General features: G+C 41.7%; 1 protein-coding gene across 1 annotated transcript in view; it reads right to left on the reverse strand.

Moving 5' to 3' along the window:
* ALPK1 (alpha kinase 1) overlaps positions 1-25,169 on the reverse strand; it is a 38,993-nt gene that overhangs the window by 7,452 nt on the left and 6,372 nt on the right. The window contains exons 3-9 of the mRNA XM_065405407.1: positions 12,455-12,653; positions 9,496-9,555; positions 7,376-7,462; positions 6,553-6,629; positions 4,557-4,652; positions 2,661-2,765; positions 118-2,305 (exon numbers count right to left, since the gene is read on the reverse strand). Of these exons, the coding sequence (XP_065261479.1) occupies positions 118-2,305; positions 2,661-2,765; positions 4,557-4,652; positions 6,553-6,629; positions 7,376-7,462; positions 9,496-9,555; positions 12,455-12,653 (2,812 nt within the window). The remainder of the gene's footprint in view (positions 1-117; positions 2,306-2,660; positions 2,766-4,556; positions 4,653-6,552; positions 6,630-7,375; positions 7,463-9,495; positions 9,556-12,454; positions 12,654-25,169) is intronic.

A 25,169-nucleotide genomic window follows, 5' to 3' on the forward strand; every position in this document is an offset into this window, starting at 1 on the left:
AGAGTGCTGGCCTGCATGTAGTACAAAATCCTTCAAAGGTTAGCTCTGGCCTCCTTATAGCTATGTTTGGGACCACAATGGCACAGAACATATACACACAGGGGAGATGTTACTTACAGTATGCTTTGTGGAGTTGTCTAGCCTTAAATATTCCAGTAGTCTCCAGTCTCTGCACTAGCCAGTTATGCTCAACACCTGACAAGAGCTTCTCATAGTCAGCATCCTCTAGAAAGCGAGCTTTTAGGATTTGTTCTTTGGTTCTCCCAGGCACAAAGACAAAAGAGCTCCCACTGGAGTTCAGAAAAGATGGACTCTCTAGTTCAGAGAAACTGCTGGAAAACTGAGCTGATTTGTACCATGATTTCAGAGAGGAGCTTGAGCTGTGGCTGCTGTTCAGAATGTTCCTGTACTTTTCCGCTTCATCTTCCTCTGTGGTAGCACAGTCATTGAAGCTGTCAGCTTCTGGCTTCTCCCTCCCTGATGGTGAAACTCTGATCCCAACCCCGTGGCTAAGTTGAGGCCTTGGAGCATTCATGGCAGGAGAGTTGTTTACTGAGCTCCTGCTATTGCTGAAAGCAAACTCCCATTCATCTTCTGTATCGGACTGGGTGTCGACTTCAGGCATTTCAAAAGACCCATTTCCAGCCATTTCAGCAGAAGATTTATTAATCCAGTTACATACAAAGGAATCACTTGCTATTTCTGGCTTGTTGCTTATAGATGTCGTAGTAGCTACCTTACCTATAGGTACATGAGGCTCAATTGGCAGATCCTCTGTATTGTCTACAGTATCTCCTTCCGGGTCAATCCACACATAATTATTTATAGATAATGGCTCTCTGATTCTTTTATACCTTTCAGCAACTATTACATTTCCTTCCACTATGCTGCGCTGAGTAGGGCTGCGAATAACACTGAAGTCTCTATTGCTGTCCTTGGTTCTGGACTCAATCATTTCAAAGGATTCTAATTCTGCCAAGGAAGAGGAAATCGTCTCCCTCTCAGGTTTGTTGGGACCAGAACAATGGGCACCCTTTAAGTCCATGAAAGAAATAGCATTATTCCTGAAGTCTATACTATTGGCATCCCCTGCGTTCTGTTTTGAGGCATCCCTTTCAGGTTCTGTCCCCTGCAAGAGCCCTTCTCTGGAAGCTGAGGACGCACCTGCTAATCTATTAGCAAAGAGCATATTTTTCTTTAATGAATGCTGAGAAGGACCTGAACAGCCACTCTGTGGCTCTTGAAGAGTAAGATGATGAGTTTGGAAGGACAATGAGTGCAGGCTACCAGCTTGAACATTTTCCTCAGTAGATTCGGTTGAGGCAGTGCAACACTGCTCATCCACTGAGCCCTTTTCCCTTGGTTGCCAATCTCTGGGCAGTTTATTGCTAGCGTTACAATCTAGCTCCTCCCAGCTAGCAGAGGAACTTGATTTTGACAACTTGCTCCAAGACTTCAAAGAACTAGTGGTTTGACTCCTGCTTTGCAAACGGCTGAAAATGCCATCTTCATCATTGGTAACTTTGTCTAATGGCTTGCTCTCCATTTCTTCTTCAAGGGAGACGTTCATTACATTAGAACTAATCCATCTTCTTCGGCCACTGAGTCTCTCACGGCTTCTTCTTGCGTTTTGTGAATCAGAGATTTTAGCAATGTATTTGCCACAGTGTAATTTTTCTTCGGTGGTACACATGGTGTCTACATTTTTAGTTTCAGTTTTTAAGGCAGTGATGCAAGCTCCCATTTTGGCTTCTCTGTGCCTGGTTTCCTGGCTCCTGCAAGTACTTTCAAACACTTCACTTATTGACCTATGATGCTGGGAATGCATTTCAAGGATTTTCTCAAAATTCACTTCACCACGCAAGATAGGCTTTTCCACTCCACCTTTGTAGCTATCAGGAACATAAGACCTGGCATCTGAATTAGGGAAGCTCTGTACTTCTAAATGCTCCTTGACAGACATGATCAAAGACATGATCTCTTTGGCAAGTGTTTCTTTGTCTTGATCCTCAGTGAAAGGTGAAGTGCTGTAAGTGTACAGTTTCTCCATGGCTTCGCTACATAGCTGTCTCACCTCACAGAGTCTCTTGCTTTCCCCGTAGAGTTGCCGATGAACTGTTGTAAGGCAGAAAGCTGCTTTAATAAAACTATGAAGCTCCTGCCTGCTAGTGACAGGGTCATTTTCTTTCTTGGTGAGAAGACCAATTTCAAAGGATTCCTTAGCTTCAGACAAATAGAACTTTCTCTTCTCTGGAGGACATTCTCTGGAGTAACTATAGGACAATAAGCATGTGCCACGGATATTCTGAAAAGGAAAAAGGATGAGAAGTCAATGAATTAGAAATCTGGAATTCTGTTCCAAATAAAAAGAAGAAAGTGCTATTTCTTCATGCATTTCAAGGCACAGATACCAGCTCTTACAGATCGTTCCTGCATTTCTAGGACATGAGGTAAGGATTGTCTCATATCTCTGATTATGATGCTTTATTCTAAATTTGCTTAGAGTTGCAGGGGGGGTGAGGTATTAACTTGCAAAGCATCATCACTCTGGGGGATCTGTCTTTCTGCCTGTCTTTCTCCCTCTGTGGTTTTAGATAGGAGTTCTGGGAGGGATGCACCATCCTACCCAAGTCCCAGATATGAACTGAAATCATACTCACCACCGCTGTGAGCACAAAAAGCGGGGTGTACTGGCTGAAGGCAGCTGCCAGCTTGCAGGCTTCAGCAGCTGACAGTAAGCGATGGTCAAACTCTTGGAGAAGGCTCTGTTAAAACAGCAGGATAAAAATTCCTTTACACACTATGTCATCTTTGTAATGTCACATTTTTGGTGGTGGAAAAAGGCAAGTAACAGTTATAGGGTATGTCAACACTGCAATGTAAGTCCAAGGTTAGTAGATCTTGAGTTAGCAGAGCCTGGATTTGTTAACATAGGGCTTTATAACCCTAGGTTAGGAATTGTTGAACCCTGGCTCCCAACCTGGGGCTGGAGCATCCACCCTGCATTAAGCGGGCCTGAGCCTAACCACCCATATCCCAGAATTCCTAGCACCCTCCCAAAATGTGGCCGCTCTAGCCCTTTATTCGTGTTGCAGTGTGGGAAAACTTGACTGTCCAGAGGACAAAGAAAGTCAGCTCATGGGATACTTTTGGTGGACTCCCAGAGCATGGATCTAATAGGGCTGTGTCTACATTGCAAAACAATAGAGCTTGAATCCTGGGTCGCAGCTTGACTCAGGCTCAGACCCTCCACCCTCCTGGGGTCCTGGGTCTGAACCCTAGGTTAGAGTGATTTTTGTGTGGACGGAAGCGGGGTTAGGCTTGAGCCTGAGTTTGAATCTTGGGCTTCCATTGCAGTGTAGACATACCCACAAAGACTTGACTGTATAATGAGGGTCATAGTAGTGTGGTGGGAAATAGTTGGAAATAAAAGGGGAGCGTCTGGGCTCAGTTACACTGGTGTAACCCAGCCTAGTTCCTTTGAAAGCAGTGGGACTGATCTGACTGCAGAGCCCAGCTGCATCTGCCGAGAACATGAGTCATAATTTGACTTTATGTAATGAAATGCTACAGCTTGATTGTTAAAATAAAGCGGTAAATTGAGGATTCCTATAACTACATTAAATTGGCCATGGATTTTATAGTAGTCATTTTATGTCAAACAGAAATTAAGTTACATATCTAACCAGAAAACGGGAAGATACTAAATATAGACAATGCACATGAATTAAATTGCCCTGGGAACCTTAACTTCTACATATCCTGATTTCTTCTAACTGTGCAGCCTTACTGTTTACATTAACGTAGTTCAACAGGAATTTTGTCTGAGCAAGGGCTGATTTAGGACCACAGGACTTGGCACACGGTGGAAGAAAATGAAAGTCCCAGTTTGTTTCGATGCAATGCTATGTTCAGATTGCACTTCTAGTACAGAGGGAAACTGACTTCTCCTCTCAAATTGTTATGTGAAATAAATGACTTCATTATAGGACAAATCCTGAGATGCATTGAACACCATCCACTCCCTATGGGTCGAATCCTGAGATCTTTAATAAGTTAAAACACAATAATTACTCAGGCAAATTGCCATTGATTTCAGTGAAGATCAGGACTCAGTCAGGATAGAGCATGGACCTTAGAATTTGATTAGTTGAATCCACTGGGTTTTGCAGATGCTCTCAGGTTTTGCATCCATAAGAGGCTTCTACTCTAATGAGTCTTGGGCTACTGCCAGAGCAAGATATTAGATCATCTACACCAACGGTCTGATCTGTACCAATTCCTGTGTCCCGGAGACTCTCCCCATTCACCTTTCCCATCACGTTGGACGTTTAACATGTGTCTAATTTTGGTCTTAACAATGTTCACAGTGTTAATTTAATTTGTCCTGGAGGGAAATGACACCCACTTTGTGTCTAGGTGAGATAACAAACACTTTGGCTGGCGTTGTGGAGCTTCCCCAAGCACTCAGTGCAAGGACAAGAGCAGGAAGTTTGCCTGCGCTTGGTGCAACTAAATAAGGATCAGCAAGAGACTTCTAATACATGAATATTTACCAGGTCAACTTGAGAGTTGTTTTTAAAACTATTATAATCTTTCTCACTCATGGAAACAAAGATGTCAGCCAAAATACCCAGTGATGTAGCAATTCCCTGAAAAATAAAAACAAATAAGTGTTTTTTCCATTTTATTTTCTATTTTTGCTGGTGCTGTACAAGACAGTCCCTTGCCATCTACAAGACACGCAGAGAAGAGAGGACACATGGGGAAATCTAGAGCAGGAAACAAGTTAGCCGGATTTTGTTTCTTGGATTATTATAAATGTGCGGGCATTGAGGAAAAAATGAGGGCTGGTGTAAGTCTGTATGGCTCCACTAAACTGAATTAAACTGCATCGATTTACACCAACTGCGGATCTAGCTTTGTATTTTAGGAGGGATCTGAATGAGGATTGGAATTTTGTTACATTCTTCCTTCCTATTTCCTCCAGCCTGTCAGCTTTTAAGGTGTGACAAATACAGCACAGCATCATGTGACATAACATAAGAATATCGTCAGACTAAATGCTACATTAAATCCTGACTAAACAGATTTTTGAAAACAGGTTCTTAATCAGTTTAGGCTCAGTTTTAACACTCTACTAACTTTTTCTGCACACCAATAATTTAGAACTGATCGGTATCTCTCAAACTATTTGCGAGGCACGAGGAAAAATTGTCTAGACAAGCGACATATCAAATGCAATCAACGTACAGTTCTGCTGATAGAGCACCAAGCCATTGATGAGGTAATGTTGCCCTGATCTATTTTATGAAGCACTTAAAAAAAACCCAACAGGTTTTGACAAAAAGGCAGGTGCTCCAGTTAATGACTATTTAACTCTGGGCACTGGAATTTGCAATTTTAAATAGGGGTCAGTGAATCACAAGAATTTGTAATGTCATGAAGATAGGTGCATTTGCCTTTTGTGTCCTTCCAAAACAGGACAATTGTTCACTATTCCCAAACAGTATGCCAGACAACAGATTACCTTAAGATGCAGTTAGTACAGCTAAATCATTCTATTACATGATGCCTCTTTGCCTTCTTAAATATCTGTACAATTCCCTGCACACCTCCGCTTTCATATAAATATTTATGAGACAGGTTCAAGCTGCAAAACTTCGGTCCAGAGTTTTAACCAACTAAGTTTAGGAAGTTTGGGATCTGGAGTTTTCGTTTGGTCCATTATAAGGATAGGACTGGTTTACACAATTCAGATCCAGATTCCAAATATTCTAAAGCATGGAGGTGTTATAAAGATCTGGGCTATTTGCAAAGTTAAAAACAAAATATATGAAGGATGGTTGTAGGACCTATGATGGTTAGGGCACTAACATAAGACTGAGTAAACCAAGCTTCAATTCCCTGCTCTGCCACAGACTTCCTGTGTGACTCTGTGCAAGTCACTTACCCCCTCTGTGCCTCAGTTCCCCATCTGTAAAATGGGAATAATAGCATTTCTCTACCTCATGGGGGTGTTATGAGGATGAATATATTAAAAACTGTAAGCCACTCAGATACTCTGATGATGGGGACTATATAACTACCCAGATAGATAGATATTCAGACCCTGGTTCAGAATTTGAACACTCCTGAAGCTCAGGAATGTTTGGTTCCAATGAAATGGTTAAGGCCCCTCCCTAAAAGTATAATAATGGCTGCATCTTGGTATTACTCTGTCACTCAGTCAGAGAACTACATTGCATCATCTCATTTGATCATTTACTTCTGGTGATGGTAATGAATGAAAATGATCACTTTATTTCTTTGCAGAAAACAAAACAAAGCTCAAGACATGCTGGTTTAAAAATAAGTGCGAGCACATGCATGTAAAAATAAATCAAGTGTAGTGTAACGTTCAGCTAGAACATCTGCCCCACGTATTAACCTTGACTGAAATTGATTACATCCAGGAAGAATAAAACCAGGACATATGACTGAGGGAAACACAATAGATTCTGGACTCAACGTGGAATTAGTAAGAGTATTCAGGGTGAAAAAAACACTAACCTTTTTATCTGGCTGAGGCAGTTTGAAATAGCCTACAATTGAAGCCCAAACCAGCTCCGCTGCCTCATACCACATTCCTGAAATAAAGCAGAGAAATGATCAATAAGCAGACTGCTTCTTTAAGTTACAACATTGCTCTATATTGCTTTAAAGCAGATGAGTTTATTTCACCTATCCTGAGCTGTGAGATTTCAAGATTGTATAAAACCATTCTATGACACTTTTCCAACTTAGTTACAGCATTACATTTATTAATTTCATATTGCTTTGGTTTGCAGATTAGCAGTCATGAAAATGGAAATTCACTCAGAAGGCATAGCATAGCATTAGGCTGGCTATGCTATCATCCTACCAAGAGCAGAGCTTCCATACAGCAGCTCTTTGCACCACCAACCTGGGGACTTCTTGCCTCTGCCCAGGTAATTTTCAGGACAGCTCTATGGGGGTAAGCTATTGGCTGGTTTCATTCAGGAAAGAATGTTGAAAAAGGGGGAATAGTTTTAATATTAAAAATAAAGAAACTGCATTTGCGAGTGCTTATCTTCTGGTTGTCTCAGCAACAGACTGACAATTTGTAAATTACATTTGTTTGATAAATGGGCTCTTGCTAGCTGTAAGTGTTTTCTGTCTCAGCCAGTTGTGAGTAGAACTAATTTTCTGTGGCTTTCTCTGTCAGAGAAACCAGGGGAAAAATTTAGATAAGCCAAGTCTTTACTTAACACAAGAATTTCTTTTTAGTAAGTTGTGAACATGGGAAACGACTTTAACGCTTAAATCGAAATCACTGCATGGAAAAGTGTCTGGCTGCAGAGTGTGATCTTACCAAGCTTTTGCAGAATCTGTCCTCTGATCTGTATACAGACTGACTGAACAAGAATCCTATCACTTTCCTTGTCATACAGCCACACGCCTGAAACGAGAGTTTAAAAACTCACTGGAGTGTGACACAGCTATTGGTGGTTCCTGAGCCCTTAAAATCTGATCCAAATCTCAATGAAATCAACTGGAGTCTTTCCAATGATTTCAATGGGCTTCGAATTAGGGCTTTAGATACCTTGTAGGCACTCAGATACACAGGTGATAGAACAGTAAAAGAACTCAGAGAGATAAACACCAGTATAAAGCTTTCATACCAATTGTTTTTAGATATACCCTAGAACAACAGCAATAAAATAATATTAATATTAATAATAATAAAATTTAGCACTTTTATGGAATACCCTTCTAAAGATTTCAGAGGTTTGCAAGGGTGGCTAAATATTAATAAATAATATTTAAATATCACAAATATTAACTGACGTGATTACTTAATTTAATTAATATATTTGTGGTAATGTATAAATGGCAGCATAACACATTCTTTTAGCCTGTGCCAAAAAATGCTTTCTCATCACACAAATAATAATTAGGCATCTAATTATTTTTGTCTGATAGTTATATGGCATCTTTCATACATATTGAACGTTCACACCCAAAACTTTATTAACTTATAAGTAAGTTTGCTAAGCATAATTAAAAACAAGACATACACTTACACACATCACTAAAGAATGAATATTACAAACTATGGTTAGATAAAACAATTAGTCTCACTGAACAGCATGCAAATAACCTTATCTCAGAGGTTTGCATTGTTTTAAAACTGGCAATGTTGTTCATATTCAGCACTGTCAACCCACACTAACTTGATCCCAAGTCTTGTGATATTTGGTCTGTCTCTTCAATCCCAGCTCCTGGACTTGTGTGGATGTTTGAGAGACTTATCTTTCATTTTAAAAAAGGAAGTTTCTAGCCCTCATTGTTGTGGAGAAAAGCTTGAAAACATGACCCAAGTGAATCATAAAGGCTCAGAAACCAAAAGGCAAAGAAAAAGCACCTAAAATGTATAATTAAAAACTATCTCATGATTTTTGGGGCCTGACTCATGATTATTGAGCACCTGGGGTTGGCAATACCGCACATCCTTCCACCTGTAAAGCAAGCTCTGATGCCAACTGTACAGACCTCCGAGGGAGAGAGTAACGCTAACAAATAACTATTTATAAAAATTCTAACAGCGTTTTAAAATAGCACAAGAATATTACGACTTTTAAGTCCAATATTTCAGACCTTTCCAAGACTAGAAACAAGTGCTGTGAAAGCTGGAACTCTCTTTTCCCCATTGGTACAAATCCTGCATTTTTAGCTCTGATGGTCACTATATAGTGAAACAATTATTATTGGCACAGGATACAGTATTCCTCATTTTGTGCATAAAGCCCAAGTGATTTTGGGAGGAAAGAGAAACATTTCTCTGACAATCTGATTTAAAAATAAAATAAAATCAGTCAATTGTTTGAAACTGGTCAGAGGTTTAGAATGTTACAAAACTCCCATGGGAGAGAAATTAGCAGGCAGGGTGTCAGTGATGCAGTCAAAGGTGCAGGGTACTTCTCGACCTAAGTAAAGGTTCGCAGAATATGGGCCCTGAATGAATTAGGGAAGTGTGAAAAGAGAAAGCTTCATTGCCCACATATCTCTCTCTCTCATGGTAAAAAGCAGAGAGAAGGGAAATATGTAATTTGCCTACCATATTTTTGGGCATTAAAAATAATAATTAAAAAGGAAATAAATACGAACAACAAAGGGGCTTTTGTGGGAGTTTTTGGTGCACAAGGAATGCATGATCAAGCTGCAAGAGAACATCACAATTTAAGACCCAATCCTGCAGGCACATATTAGTTATCAATATTATTTCTTATCAGGCTACTACTGTTAGCAGCACCACTGAATTCTGACTAATATTGGTAGGAAGCATTATGCCGGGTGTAAGTCATTGCAAAATCAGGAGTTTATCAAGGTTTGTGCAGTGAATGATAATATTTAAAGTTTGTGTGAGTGTGGCAAGTGATACAATTAGCTAAAAAGTATATAAACTTGCCAAAAATGATGACTTAGACATACCTGTTGCTCCATTGTCATTTATAAGGCTGCTTAGGATATACTCGGCTTTTAAAAGTTTTCCTGAAAAAAGAACCCCAAAAGATAGATGAATATAAAAATGCATTATGTAATATAGACGGGATTGAATTATTCATGAATAAAAGTCTGTCTGTTCTAGTTAGTCTCCATCTTTCTAATGCATTCACTGTTCACGTTTAAGTGTTTTTAATTCTACATTACTGAAATTAGGACTGCTGTTAAACACTCACAGCTAGACTTAAACTAGTGGTCAGGAAATAAAGGACACCTGTATGTATACTGAACGCCACATGCAATTTTGCATGCACAGAAACACAGAAGAAACGGTAAAGTAGGATACTTTATAGCTAGGATACTTGCACTATTTTGTACTTAGAAAATCCTGTATGCCAAGTTAATATGTATTACTTTACAGCAGCGGTTCTCAAACTTCATTGCACCAAGACCTTCTTCTGATAACAAAAATTACTACACAACTCCAGGAGGTGGGACCAAAGCCTGAGGCCACTTGAGCCCCACCGCCCTAGTCCGGGGAGTGCTGAAGCCCAAGGGCTTCAGCCCTGGGCGGGGGGCCCAGTAACCTCAGTCCTGCCGCCCAGGGCTGAAGCCGAAGCCTGAGCCCCACCACTCAGGGCTGAAACCCTCGGGCTTCGGCCCTGGGCCCCAGCAAGTCTAACGCCAGCCCTGGCGACCCCATTAAAACGGGGTCGTGACCCACTTTGGGGTCCCGACCCACAGTCTGAGAACCCCTGCTCTACAGCTCCATCCTGCCAACACTGGAGTGCAGAACTACTGCTGCGAATAGTCCCATTGTATTCATGTGATATGCTCAGTACAATGTGTTTGTAGAATTGGGCTAATAAATAAATAAAATATTTGTTAACAGAAACAACAACCCCTAGCAGAGTTATGGGCCTTGCCTCATTCCTTCCAGTACCCTAGATATTACAATATTACTTACAATCATGCAGATCTTGCCCCTACACAGCCACCCAGCTGTGGGGAGGGAAAAATGCACCTTACACAGAGCTGCTTCTGAGATGCTCCCTACAGGGGGCCGGCACCTAAAGGAGGGCCAGGAGTAGGCGGGTGCCATGGCTGTGCCCTCCTCATGGGCCACTCGGCTGGGCTGGCTGGGCATAATGAGGGTAGTATGCTGAACTTGTTAAAAGGCCTCAGCTTGCCTGTGGTGCTCCACCCTTCCCATAACGTAGGGCTGTGCTGAACAGGCTGAGCTCTCCACTGTGCCATCCACGCTGCCTCTGCCCCCACCCTGAAGTGCTGTCCTCCGAGGACAGGAAACAGTGGCAGATAGTGGAGGAAAGGAGGAGACTGTCCTCCAGCAGCTATGGTTCCCTGATACCCTCTACCCCTCTTCAAGGAATAGGGAGCTGCTCCCGGGGATTGATCAAAAGCACAGAGAGGTGGTTTCGGACCGAGGAGGGGTGAGGAGGTTAGGCTGCTACATCATTCAAAGAAGAGAATGGGGAACATGGGGGAACAGGCCCTGAGCTGCTGGTCTCTTCGCAGGCTGAGCGGCTCCACGCCCTTCTACACTCTCTCTTGCAAAAAATGTAGTTGTCCCACCTGCTCCCTGGGCTCCCCCCTCTGTTTGTTAGAGAGAAGGGCTAGAGAGGAGCAGGGGCAGCAGCTATGGTGTGCTGCAGAGAGGTAGGGCGATAGGACAGATTTAATTTTAGAGGAGGTGAGGAAAGCTAAACTGGGGAAATGCATGGCCTGGCCTGAACTGTACTGAGAGCAGCCTGGCCAGGGACCATCCCTTCTCCCTAAATCCCTCTCCCCATGATGTCCCCAACAAACCCAGGCAGGCACCTTCTTCCCAAACCCACTCAGTCCTCTGAGCAACCTGGGACAACTACCCCTCCTCAGTAACAGATTTAAGAACTGGGTAGGTGGGTATTGAATTCATGCAGCAAGGAAACATCCTAAACACAGGGTTTACAGGGAAAAAACCAGTAAAAGCTGCCAATGACAGCACAGCGTTCAACAAAACACAGGTGTTCCACATCTCAGCACCCGTTTCAATGGCCTGGGTCACACACTGGCAGGTTTGAATGCTGAGAGAGATGCCGTGAGGCCTTGTTTTGCCACCCTTATCACGTTGAGGCAGCTTTGGCTCCACAAGCAGTCCAACCGAAGTCAACAGAACTGCTCATGTGGTTAGAGTGATATGTTTGCAGCACCAGCCCTAAGTATGAATATTCTGGTGCTTAGACACCACAGCAAGGGGAGCATTAGAAACACATAGATAGAAATAAGAAATATGAAAGGTAAATTATAGTTTCTCTTGTAATTATTTTACAAAAAAAAATATATAATGAAATTTAAATTGAGTTGTTAAAACCAGGCTAGATTCAGTCAGCTTCTCCTTTTACCTTTGGTCCTGAAATAACGGGAAGATACTTTAAAAGCCATCCAGGTACCATCCACGCTCCAAGAGTGATGGAAAAAAAAGTACCAATTTACATTAGTGGGTCTGTCAGCTGCATTGTTTGTATAGTCAAGTGGCCCTACTGAAAAAGCGGCTGGGACAGTGCAGAGAAAATGCCAGTATTCTAATCTACTTTTTAAAGGCTCTTGGTCAGAAGTATAGCAATTCAGATACCCCTGTTTGAAACCAGCAGGCCAGATTTGTTAAGGAACAAAAGCTCCAATTAGTATTTTCCACACCCTTTCACAATTTTCTCTACTGCTTTTGGCTCTGAAACCCTTTATGCCAGGCCCTTTGTGCTGGCAAGAGGAGGTGGGAGGGAGGCAGGGGGGTGGGATCTAGGTTTGAAAAGATGGCACTGGGATCATAGGAATGTCATCCCCAGAATAGGACAAAGTATCCTCTTGAAAGTCAAGTAGCTCCTAATTAGAACTGAGCTGAGAAAATGGAGAGAGAGAGCAAGACAGCGCTTAACAAGAGTTTTGTTACCTGAATTTACAGAGATGCGAGCTAGGCGAATAACCACCTGAGGGGCTATTGGTGTGGCTGGCTGCAACTTGTGCAGGCCTTTGGCAATCCGAAGAAGTTTGCTGGAGGCATCCACCCAATATAGGAATCGGTCAATCAGGAACACAATAGCAGCTGCTGTTGCACAGTCCTTGACCATGATGGAGGCTTTCAAATAAACCTGAAAAGAACACCCAAAACAGGAGACAGCCAGGCAGAAACAGGAGAGGTAAAAGAAGTTCAGTTAAGTGTTTACAGAAAATACTCAAGCTTAATAACTCTTTGCGGAATAGTGATGCTTACACAACACTATGCACTAGACCAGATTTTCAGTCAAATAGTCTTCCTTATTTGCTATCAGACAGTCACACAATTTTACAGAGATTGAAGAAATAGACATTAGGAAAAACAAATATCTGCTGGTTGATAAAATACTGTATGCATTTCTCAATCTGCTTGCAATTATTTTGTTCCTGGGCTTTTGGTAAGGGTGATAGTGATTAAATAAAGTTTATGAGTATTATAAATATTATTTCTGTCTATTTTGTGATTTATTTATTTTTTAGCATGCAAGCTTCTGGTTGGGTAGTTTGTTTTATGGGTTTGTAATGTGGATTTTGTCCCTATTTTGTCTTTTTAATTGTTATACTGCTCCTAGAATGGCAGTTAAGTGCTTTGTAAATAAATTTAAATGAACAACAAACCAATTAAGAGTTATAATGGTAATGTCTAGCTCTTACACTGCTTGACCTGGAGAAGTACCCAGCACCCTCCCAATTTCCATCTGATGTCACTGAGAGCTGCAAGAGCTCCGCATCTAGTTTGTGCGGCAGTTGTTATCCATAAATCTTCAAGGAATTTACATAGGTGGGTAAGTACCATTAGTCCTATTTTGCAATTGGGAAACTGAGGCACAGAGAGGTGAAGATGAAAACAAAGTGCCTTGAGTGCCTCGGGCCACTTATTTACATATGTGTAAATATTTAAATATTATCCAAATGAGTGGCCTGATTTTTAGTGTTGCTGAGCTGCTGGAGTTCCCATTAGCTTAAATGGGAGCTGTGAGTGTTACCTCCAGAGTTTCTTTTCCTTTTTTCCCCTAAAAGTCCCACAGGAAATTATGGCCTCTCAGGAGGCAATCAGCTCTCTGCCGGATCAGCCTTAAATATAAATAACTGGCATTAATGCAACATTAAGATTGCAAGATCAAACACTCCTTTATACATCACAAAGAAGCAAACAGGGCAGAAGTCCAATGTTTTTTCCTTTGCAGGTCACCTTTAATGATTTTTAAAGCAGTATTAACTCCCTTGGAGTCCCCTCTGCGGCTGATCCTTCTCACTGGCATGAGGAATCAGCCAGAGTTCCTGAAGGAGCATGCTGTTAGGGGGAAGGGAGGCCAGCAGGGTAGCAGTGTGGATGCACAGAGCCTCTGTGGGTGTCTAGAGAGCCACGCAGATCTTGGGACATCTGCCAGTCTAGGGCCCAAACACTTTGCCCTTTCCAGGGGAGTTGGAGGATCAGTCCCCGCCCCCACCCCCCTTCCCTCCAATGGGGCAATGAGGAAAAGAGCTCCACAAGCTCAAATTAGGAATTTCATACCTCCTTTGAGGGTTTGTCTTGTGATGGGGAGAGTAGCATCCAATGATCATTTCACTGAAACGTGTACATTACATGCTTATTGTTATCTGAGAAGCAGGGCAGAGTGAAGGACCAGTAAACCATGGTAGAAGCCTCTTTTCCTATCTCAAAAAATCACTCCGGGAGCACAGGTTGTAGGAGGAATGTAAAGGAGTGTGAAGTTATTGTCCCTTCCTTCTTGTCTGAACTGTCTTTTAACTGGATCCTATTCTATAGAATTCCCATGGGTCACACTGTCTCTTGGTCTTAAGCAAGAGAAAAGTGAAAAGAGTTGTCTTCACAGAGGGGAGAAGAGGGAGCGCAGGTTGCTTCAGGAAGCAAGAAGAGACTATTGCAATATGGTATAGTCAGGGAACCCATCCCTCCTGTGCTTCCACAGGTACAGAATATGCTTTCCAGCCAGGTCTTTGGCCTACAACCTCCCTGTAACCCTCAATTACCCCGCCTTGTAAAAATGAGGCTAGTAATGCTACTTACCCAGCTTTGTCAGGTACTTTGAGATGCTTGGATGTAAAGGGCTCTCTATACAGTGAAAAGTGCAGAGCCAGGAGTGTTTGAAAAATCTAGTATGTCAAGCTGTCTCCCAAAAAGGGCCTGACTCTCCTCTCCCTCACACCAGTGTAAATCAGGAGTAACTCCACTGAAATCAATGGTGTTAAAACTGGTGAGTGAGAGCAGAATCAGTCCCCAAAGCCCTATCAGATACTGCGCGACTGAAGAGAGAACTTTATCTGAATCACCAGCAAAATTTCAAATAAAAAGGTTAGGCAGCTAGCTCAATGTTTGTACTCGGCTTATAACATTTCCCTCGCTCATTAGCTCTCCTTGTAGGCACATAGGCCCAAATCCTCAAAGGTATTTAGGCACCCAACTCAATGGCTATGTCTACACTTATAACAATGTGTAAAGGAGAAGACCATACATGTAGCTAGTATCCGCCACAGTGAAAGGTTGGCTGCGTCGACACTTGTCACTCTGGTGCATAGCTGTACCCCACAATGAGAGGCTCCAGAAGCAGGGAAAACTCCAGCAGCTCCCCAGCAAGAACAGGCTGTGGCAGGGAGTAAGCCAGGGGGGAAAGGCTCTGGCAGAGAAAAGCTCCAGCAGGGAAAGGCCCCCTGCTAGAGCCTTTCCTCACTGCTGGAGCCTTTCACCATGGCCCTGGCAGTGGGACACTCCATTGCTAAAAACAGCACTGTAGACATGAGAGGCACTGCTTGGGTGTGCAGAGAATATACCCTAGGATTCCTGCATGTAGGGCATGCTACTCTACTCGCCTAAGCTCTCTCTCCCCATCTACACTGCTATTTATAGCTGCGCTAGCTGGCTGGGCAGTGTCTGTCTGCTACACGCCACCTTAAGTGTACATGTACCTAATGAGAGTTAGGCGCCTAACTACCTTTGAGAATCTGTGCCACTGAGCCTGATTTTCCTTTCATATGGGTTTTTATACCAGGTTAGCTCCATGACATCAACAGAGAGACTCTCGATTTATACTGATGCAACTGAGATCAGGATCAGGCTCAGAGGGGTTCTTACTATTCTGTCCAGTTTTTAAATGCACAGCTTGCTATGTAACTCTCAGGTGATGAAGAAAGCAAGGCAGGGATGGTTTGGATAGGATATGATGATGGTACCAATCAATAGCAGCATATTTGCTATCTCCCAGCTTTTCCACACTTCAAGGTGGTGTTCTGGTATTTTTTTTTTTTTGTTTGTTTAACTTTTTCCTGATCCAGAGAGTGGTGTTTGCTGAAAGGATGGCACTTGAAAGGGATTCCCCACTCCCTGCCTGCACATGCTCTACTTCTGCCTGTCCACAATGGAGGAATCCCTCTCTTTAAGCACCTGTAAACTGACCCTGCAAACTACCCATTCTAAATGCTCATGAACACACCATATATTTAAGCACAGAGCATTGCCTAATCTATTTTTTCTCCCCTTCTTCCCTTAATAGATTGGAGCACAAAAGCCTGAGAGAGGGTGACCTACCAAACAAAAGGGCCTTTGAGTTCCTAGGAAAAGTAGACTTGGAGGAGGATGGAAGGAATCCAAGTGGCCCTATTATTTCCACTTGCACTAATTAGACATTTTTCTGTCAGCTATTGAGCACTGCTGAGAGGCCAAACTCACTGAATTCATTTCTAAAGTGTTTACAGAAGTTTGCATCTGTTTGTGTCTCTTCAGGAGGAAAATAAGCACTTCAATAGCATTGTGAAAAATCTAAACGAAGCATCCTATTCTGGAGGGCCTGGCAGCCTTGCAGCTGCATAATTTAACTCTCTGCTCGAAGCTGAAGGCTCTTGTGTCTCTCTCCAAAACCAAATGGACTCAAAATGTAGAAAAGTCAAGCCCGGGGGAGAATCTCCACAATTTAAAAAAAAAAAAAGGAACGGTTGCATGCTGTGTGGCACATAGCAACGTAGTTTGGTGTCAGTCCTTGTAATTAAGTTCCTGTGTTTCTACCAGTACACTGAGAAATTAATACTCACTTCTTTCATTTGTTGCCAAATAGCATGGCTTTAAAATTCCTTAGCATCCAAAGATAGTGCTGGATAACTGCCATGCTGGGTACATACACAAAAACATGTACAAAGAAACTCTCGAAACTACTTTTAAACAAACTGAGACAGAGGACCCAATTCTGCTCTCCATAGCACCATTATAAACCCAGAGCAACTCCACTGACTTCAAAGGTGTAACTGCCTAGCTGAGAGCAATCAGAAATTCAGATCTGCTGCTCATACATGGACACTTAAGCCCCTTTGTTCTTTATTGGGAGCTCTCTCATTTACTATATTTCCTATTGTTATCATTTTAGAGAGTGTCTGTATGTGTCTAGATCTAGGGGGAGAAAGGGAGAGAGAAATAAATACACACTTTGTTTCAACATCTGTTTCCATGAAGTGAAATGCATATGTCTAATTGAGTTTATGATACAAAGAGGAACCTCATGGCTGGGAAGCGGAGTCAGGTGGTGACGGAATTAAGTTTGCATGAGATTTCTATACATGGTTGATTGGGAAAAATGCAAAAGAGCCTTTACTGAAAGTGAAGGGCTTTTGCTTAACAGCAGCGAGTGGAAGTGTGTGCTGTTTTCATGGTTTCTTGCATTAGTGCTACAGCTCCGCCCCACATACAGCTTCAAGTTTGGGTCCCAGCTTTGGGTTCAAAGCCATGACACCTTCTTTGCACTGACAATGGCAGCTGTTCCCAAGACAGGACACAAATTCAGAACCAGAGCCATCTGGCACTAGACCTGGCAGGAACTGTGTAAAATGGATATTCCTGGTGTAGTAATGAATGAGGAGGAGGAGGTGAAGAAGATTGGGGAACCCTTAATGTGATGACTGATTTAACAGGAATTAAAAGCACAAATAAATGAAATACTGGTTCACACCTGTCTGTCTATTTATAAAGCAACGAACACATAGATAAGCATTCCATGAAATGAGTGTCTGTCTGCAGACTCAGGAAAGTTCACATTGGGAAAGATGCCTTTGCAACTAACAGGGGTAGAAACTTAGGCAGCTAATAAACGGCTTAATTTTCAAAGATACTGAGCACCATTAACTCATCCTGCATTCATCTAGGTGCCTAACTAGGGAACTATGTGCCTAACTGTAGGCACTCATGTATGAACACTTCAGCTTTCATTTATTTTGTTAGTGAACATTTAAATTCTTCAGGGAGATCCCAAATGCATGCATCAGGAAGGAATTTTCATGGTGCATATTTCCAGTGGCTTCAGTTATATCTCCTAGATCTTTTCCTAAATTGACACACAATTTACATCTCATCTATGTATATAAATCCTAAGAAATTGCCTATTACTTGTTTATATTTCTTCCATCCATCTATATCAGCTGTGGGCCAATCAATCAACGAAGGGCCAAAGCATTGAAGGATATGGCATTGAAGGACTTGATTAATGCACTGTTAGCAAAGCCCATCTTCTCTAGCGGAGACTGGATCTGCTGGGAATTGTTAACCCTGTGGCATTGCACTGGGTTTCTCTGTCAATCTTTGTTAACAATCTAACTGTAGAATAATATAGTTTGCATTTCTGTATAGTTCCTTTATCTGCCAATCTTATAGCCCTCTACAAACACTAATGAATTAAACCTCACAGTATCTCTGTGAGGTTGCTATGTTCTCTAACACCCATTTTACATATGGGTAAACTGAAGCAAAGAATGGTTAAATGACTTGCCCTAGTCATATAGCAAATCAGTGGCAGAGTCTGGAATAGAACACATGATTCCGGACATCTAGTTCCCTGATCAAACTGGTAGACACCACTACCTCACTTCTTATGTAACTTCTGGGTCTGCTGATACAAGCCCTAACCAACTCCCTTCTGAGGTCATTGAGAGTTTTCCCATTGATTGATTGGGCCTGTTACTAGTAGCCCCAGATACAAAGGAATTTAAAAGCCCTGGAACAGCTTTATTTTTTGAGTAAATGTCTTCCTTCACCATATGAGAACAAAGTTCTGAACAGTTACAGCTTTCAAGAATCAAAAACTCACTCTCTCTTTTCAGCTTAATTCTCTGGCAATTACATTTACTATATATTTTTCATTTCCTGCTCTACGCTTTAACAGCACGTAGACTTCATACACATGACAACACATGGATAAATATTCACTTGTGAATCTCTGAGGCTATGTTGCCATTGAGGAATTCTGAGGATGTCAGAATCAGGAAAACAAAAGCTTGAGTCCATTTGGGCATTCACCATATGGGCATTCACCTGGGAAGATAGTTACTAAGTACAGGGAGCACTTGGAAAATGTAAACTGCTATGCAAGTGCTAAGTTTCTGCCTGCTAGGAGAGGAAAGTTAGTCCCGTGGTTAGGGCACTAGCCTGGGACTAAAGAGAGCCAAGTTTGATTCCCTACTCTACCACAGACTGCTGGTGTGACCTTGGACAGGTCACTTAGGTCTAGATCCTCAAAGATATTTGATCACCTAACTCCAATTTAAATCAATGGGAAATAGGCACCTCAATATCTTTGAGGATCTGGGCCATGGTCTCTCTGTCCCACAATTCCCCATTTGTAAAATGGGGACAATACTACTTCCCTATCTCACAGGGTGTTGTGAGGCTAAATCCAGTAAAGGGGGGTATTTAAATATATAAGATGGATGCCCACTGAAGTCACTGGCAAAGCAATCATTTATTTCAATGGTGCTTTATGATCAGAATTTATAATTCCCTCGACTACCTGGTCTAACAATTCTCGAGATATGAGCCATTAAAATCCAGTCCAAGTTGAAGGTGGAGGCAAAATGCATTCTGGTAGTCAGAATAATGTGATTTTAAGATGTAATGTTTTGTGACTCACCAGGGCTTGAAGATACTGCCATACTATTGTTTGAAAACTGGCAATTAACAGGGTTAATTTATATCCCTCAAGGTAAACAAGATATCATACCTTTAAAATGTTTCCTACAGTGTGGTTGTAACTATGTTGGCTCCAGGATATTAGAGAGAGAAGGTGGGTGAAGTAATACCTTTTATTAGACCAACTTCAGTTGGTGAAAGAGACTAGTTTTTGAGCTCCACAGAGCTTTTCTTCAGTCTGTGTAGCTGAAAAGCTTGTCTCTTTCACCAACAGAAGTTGGTCCAATAAAAGATACTACCTCACCCACCTTGTCTCTCTTTAAATACTTTAAAATGGTCATTGGTCACTCAGACTAATAGACAGATATACTGTGGCAATTTACCAGACAGGGCTAGATGTTTTCAGCATTATCACAAGTACCCTTGGCTAATTTACCACAGGATCCAACAGGTAAACTGTTCTTTGATCCAACAGATCAGATGGGAAGTTTTGGTTTTGTATGCATTTCAGTTTCCTGAGCACTGCGAATTCTGGATTAGAATGAGAGAGCTGGCATTCTCTGATGCTTATAAAAGCTGTTCTGTGATATTTCTCAATTAAAAAAAGAAAGACCTGGGATGCTAGGGATGTAGGCATCAGTAGAAATGAAAGGGAGCCTATAATGGCATGAATTCCTTCCTCAGCACCAGACAGAAACAAAACTACAGTTCTCAGTTACCTGACTCTCCCTTACACTTGGATCACCTAAGGGAGATCTTATAACGTAAGTCAGGTAGCAAAAGGTCAGCCTGGACAGCTAAAGGCCCAGGGCCAAGAGTTAGGGCTTTAGATTATAATGCTCTTTGTTACCTTACCAACAGGTACAAAAAGGAGAAAGCTAAATACTCAGCTCCCCCTCTTTCCTGCTGTTTCAAAGGTTCCCATCTCTAAAGTGTCAAGCACACCTGTGACATCTTAATCAGGACTGTTTCTCTAATGTTAGCCTCTAAACATTTCATTAGGTCAAGTCATTAGGAAAGCTTATTCAGTCCTCATTACGGCACAATTCCCATTGACTTGAATATTCCCATTAACTTCATGGAATTTTGCCCACGTAAGGACTGAATAAACTTTCCTGAAGTTAAGGTTCAACTAGTTCCCATTACAATAGCTTATTTTAGACTCCCTCCCCACAGTCTCCCAATAACTTTGCCTTGGAAAATTGTTTTGGTCTGAAAATTGCCGCATTTACTGTGAGGACACAGAAATAAATTAACATATCTTCTTCAAACCTGGCAGAAAACGTATTTTTAGTTAACAGTCATTAAATATTGTTTCACATTGTTCACTCTGCTTGTGAGTTTTACCACTTGCCCTCACCTGTCTATTTAACCTGCAAGCTCTTTGGGGCAGGGACTGTCTACTTGTGTGTACAGGGCCTAGCACCATGTGTGGACCCAATCTTGGCTGGTCCCTTGATACTACTCTAATAATAAGAAAGAATGATCATTACTTGAAATTGACTTCTGTTTAATGCTGGTCTCCCTCTAGTCAAAACTGGCTTGCTCTTACCCCTTCCAGCTTTCCATGTAGTTAAATCTCCTTGAAAGCTCATATGCTGGCTACATTTGAAAAAGAAAACAGATTTTCAGTAAGCAAAGTTATTAATGATTCTTGTGGATGGTTTAGAGAAACTCTTCTTTGCCCTGATGCCTACAAAAAACTTGTCAATGGCTAGGCTGCTGATGAGACCACTGCCCATTATGCTGACCAGTATTGTCTCAGTATTTCCTTGTCTATCTGTACCCATTTGCCCTCATGCTCCTCGGGGGCAGGGACTATCTTTTTGTTCTGTCTTTGTACAGCACCCAGAACAATAGGATCCTGGTCCATGATCATTACAAATATTTAATATAATAAATACAACAATTAATATAACAAGGTGCAATCCTGCTCCCATTAATCTCATGGGAGATTTTTGTCATTTACTTCAGTAAGCGCAGGGTATGGCCCTAATCCAGTAAATCACTAAATCACATGAGTAGTCTCACAAGATGACTGCTCATGAGCATAAAGTTGTCCCACAATGAAACTACTCACATACGTGTGTGTGTGTGTGTGTGCATGTTGCCCTCTATAGGCTGGAAGCAGAACATAGGGACATTTTGATAGCTTACAGCTAACAGAGATCATTCAGAGGGCTAATATAAGCAGCAGAAGCCTCAGGTTTTGGAACTGAAGGGCCAGGAGTCCTGTCTTAGTCCTGCAGGTGTGTGTGGTTTTCTTATGGAGAGGGCATAATCCTTCCAGATTTAAGTTTGCTACCATGGTCTGACAAAGGAAAACAAAAGCAGTCTTATGAGTAAAACAAAAATCCTGATGCTTCCAAATGTTTGGGGTTTGGAAGCATTAGGATCTCACTGACAACTGGAACATTTTTTTGGCTTTAGATACAAATAGAGAGCTCCATCCTGAAGTCTCTACTCAGCTCAAATACCCCCTTCATGGGAATTTTGGCTGAAGAAGCCTGCAGAATGAGGTCCGCTGTAGCTAGCTGGGGAATATGCTCACTTTTAGCTGACCACTCCTTTAAAAACCTGTTTGTCTGTTTAAAAAATGTGAGAAAAGCTTTATTGAGCCAGTTAAATTGGGATGGTCATTTGGATATGCCTGTGAATTTTCATCAGAAGACATTTCTAAGAGATGCAGGGGAGATTCCCATTGAATTTGGCCTAAATAGGACTTAAAAAAACCCCAAAAAAACATGGGGGAGGGAAATAATCTTTTAGTCATATTGGAAAAGCAAAAATTCCGAAACAAATACGAAGTGGAGCAGTTTAAAAGGATGATGTAAGCCATCTCACCTTGAGAGGTCAGACAAACTCTTTGTGCCTCCTACAGATGCAGCAGCCAGGAACTGATACACCAGTTTTAAAAATGTGAGAATAAGCCAAATGCTGAGGACCAAATTCCAATACACTTACTCCCTTTGGGTAGAACCAAGAAATCAACAAACTATTCACCACGTAAGTCATTACACAACATGAGTAAGGGTATCAAAATCTGGCGCTTCGTAATAGCAACAACGCTCTATGGTAATAAAGCACCTTTCATTCAAGATCTCAAAGTACTTTACAAACCTTAGTTCATTAAATTTAAGAACTTATTCTAAACTTAATAATTTAGAATAAATGCAGATGAAAATTGTTAAAAGGTTTTCCTCAATATCTACGAAGGCTTATTTTTCTTTCAAAGAATTTAATGATCTCTTTGCCCTCCACATTAAAAAAGAAAAAGTTGTTCAGACTTTTATCTTTCCTCATCAAACTGTAAACATTCCTTTTCAGCCTCATTCGTCTCCCCCCCTCCAGCCTTTGATTCAAAGAGCTCTTGCTCTGCCTTGAAATTTTATTTAAAATTAAAAAAAAGGGGGGGGGAGGAGAAGGAGGAAAAAAATCCCTTTTCCTGACTAATACTAATAATACAGGTCAAAATGTCAGTCGATCTACAATTAAATGGAAAACAAAAAAGGTTTTCCCTTTTTTCCCCACAGTACAATAGCACTGGAATATAAATTACCGATGAAGATGAAATAATACTTCAAAGCACACGGGGAAGGGCAGCACAGTGTTTACAAAGTATTTTCAACGGCACGATGAAACATTGAAGAAGACGGTAACCCATGGATTTCAGGGGGTATTGGTGAATGGTTTAAAACTAGCATGCGGTAGGATTTTAGGTCCCTATAGTCTATGACCCCATGATATGCTTTGTTTAACAAGGGCAGCTGCAGTTATCAACAGATGTTTCGGCAATAAATAATTGGTATCATCTCGGAAAAGACCCATCTACCTGGGGAGCGGGCATAATGCTGAAAACACTGCTCCACTATTACAGCCACATTAATCTCCTATCTATCCAGGTTTCTCGGGGAGTTTACTGCAGGTGTTTATCCTGGGAGAGAGCAGACAAATGCTCCAAAGTTAGAAAGCTTTGTGAGGATTGTAAAGGAGGTCGGCCTCTGCCATAAATTTCTGTCTAGGGCCACACACACCAAGAGAAAAAAGAAAATACCAAAATAAATTGAGAATTACAATAAAATCCTCCTTATCAGTGGAGCGTACAAAGGCAAACACTCCCCACTTATTAGTAACATGTAAGAGGTTCAAGTCAAGCTTCCAATTTTCTTTTTTTAAAGCTACTTGTGCTGATGTTTAAAAAATCTGATTGAAGTTCCTGGATCCAAAACTTGTTGGCTGTACTCAGGCCTGACTCCCAGTGAAGTACCGTATACAAGATCAAGAATGGAATCCCGGCCTCAGTGAAGTCAAGAAGAGTTTTGCCATTCATGTCAGTGGGGCCAGGATTTCTCCCTAGGTCTCTTGGGCCTGACTCCTCTTTCACTTGCACCAGTGTAACTCTGCTCACTACTCCTGATGTACCTCACTATAAGTGAGAGGAAAACTGGAGTCTTTAGTTTAACTCTGTTTTTAAACAGGCACCATGAACCTAAATATCACACTTGACTTCAAAATAAACAAACAAGCAACACTTGATATTTCTATAACTGGAAAAGGCTGGAGAAAAAGTGGGTTTTTTTTATCCATCACCTTCCAGGCTTGGGTCTTTAGGCACCAGATATTGATTGTTTAGGGCTCAATCCTACAAACCCTTTCTTGGGTGAGTAATCCTTACTCTTGTGAAAAGCCCCATTAAAATCAAAGGGGTTTCTTGCATGATGCAGAAACATTTTTGCAGGTTTCTGTTGTGGAGTTTCGTCCCAAAACTGAGGGCCCAATCCCACATGACCTCACTCATGTGAGGAGTCCATACTCTGCACTATCAGCCCCATTGAACTAAATTTCAAAATCAGGTTTTACAAAATATTATATAAATATGTATTTCAGGATTTTATTTTAAATGTCAATGCAAAGTTTTCTGGGAGGATTTAAACATTCTCCTCTTTTGCTGGAAACGTGAACACAACAGCATCACAGCACTGCAAGATCACTGGGACGTTAAAGGGGCTAATAAAGTGAAAGTGACTAATCTATTATTATTAATTTATTGTTTGTATTACCATAGCAACTAGGAGCTCCAGTCATGGATCAGGACCCCATTGTGCAAGGCGAAAACAGAAGAAAGGCCATCCCTACCCCAAATGCATCAAGTGCAGAGATTAGTAAACAGCATAAATGAAGTAAAGTTATTTTTATGTTTTTGTTTTGTATTAATGAACAAATCATTCCTTGTAGGCATATTCCTGCCCATTTATATAATTAGTTCTGCTTGAGGGAATACTATCAAAGTCCTTTTAGATACTTTCTTTCCTGTACCATTATACAGTAGCAAAATATTTGTACACATGGAGATGTCACTGCTTCCACCCACTATATCCTGCCTGGAGCCTTTCTCGGTATGTCTACACTGCAATTAGACACCCATGGCTGGCCCATGCCAGCTGACTTTGGCTGGCGGGGCTTGAGCGAAGGGGCTGTTTAACTGCAGTATAGATGTTCAGGCTTGGGCTGCAGCCCAAGCTCTGGGTCCCTCCCACGTCGCAGGGTCCTAGAGCCCAGGCTCCGAACAGCTACACTGCAATTAATCAGCTCCTTAGCCAGAGTCCCATGAACCCGAGTCAGCTGGCACGGGCCAGCCATGGGTTTTTAATTACAGCATATACGTACCCTCTGATGCCAACCTCCTGCATTGTCCACCGGGACTCAT

Source organism: Emys orbicularis, chromosome 5 (assembly GCF_028017835.1).
Source record: "Emys orbicularis isolate rEmyOrb1 chromosome 5, rEmyOrb1.hap1, whole genome shotgun sequence".
Classification (NCBI taxonomy): domain Eukaryota; kingdom Metazoa; phylum Chordata; order Testudines; family Emydidae; genus Emys; species Emys orbicularis.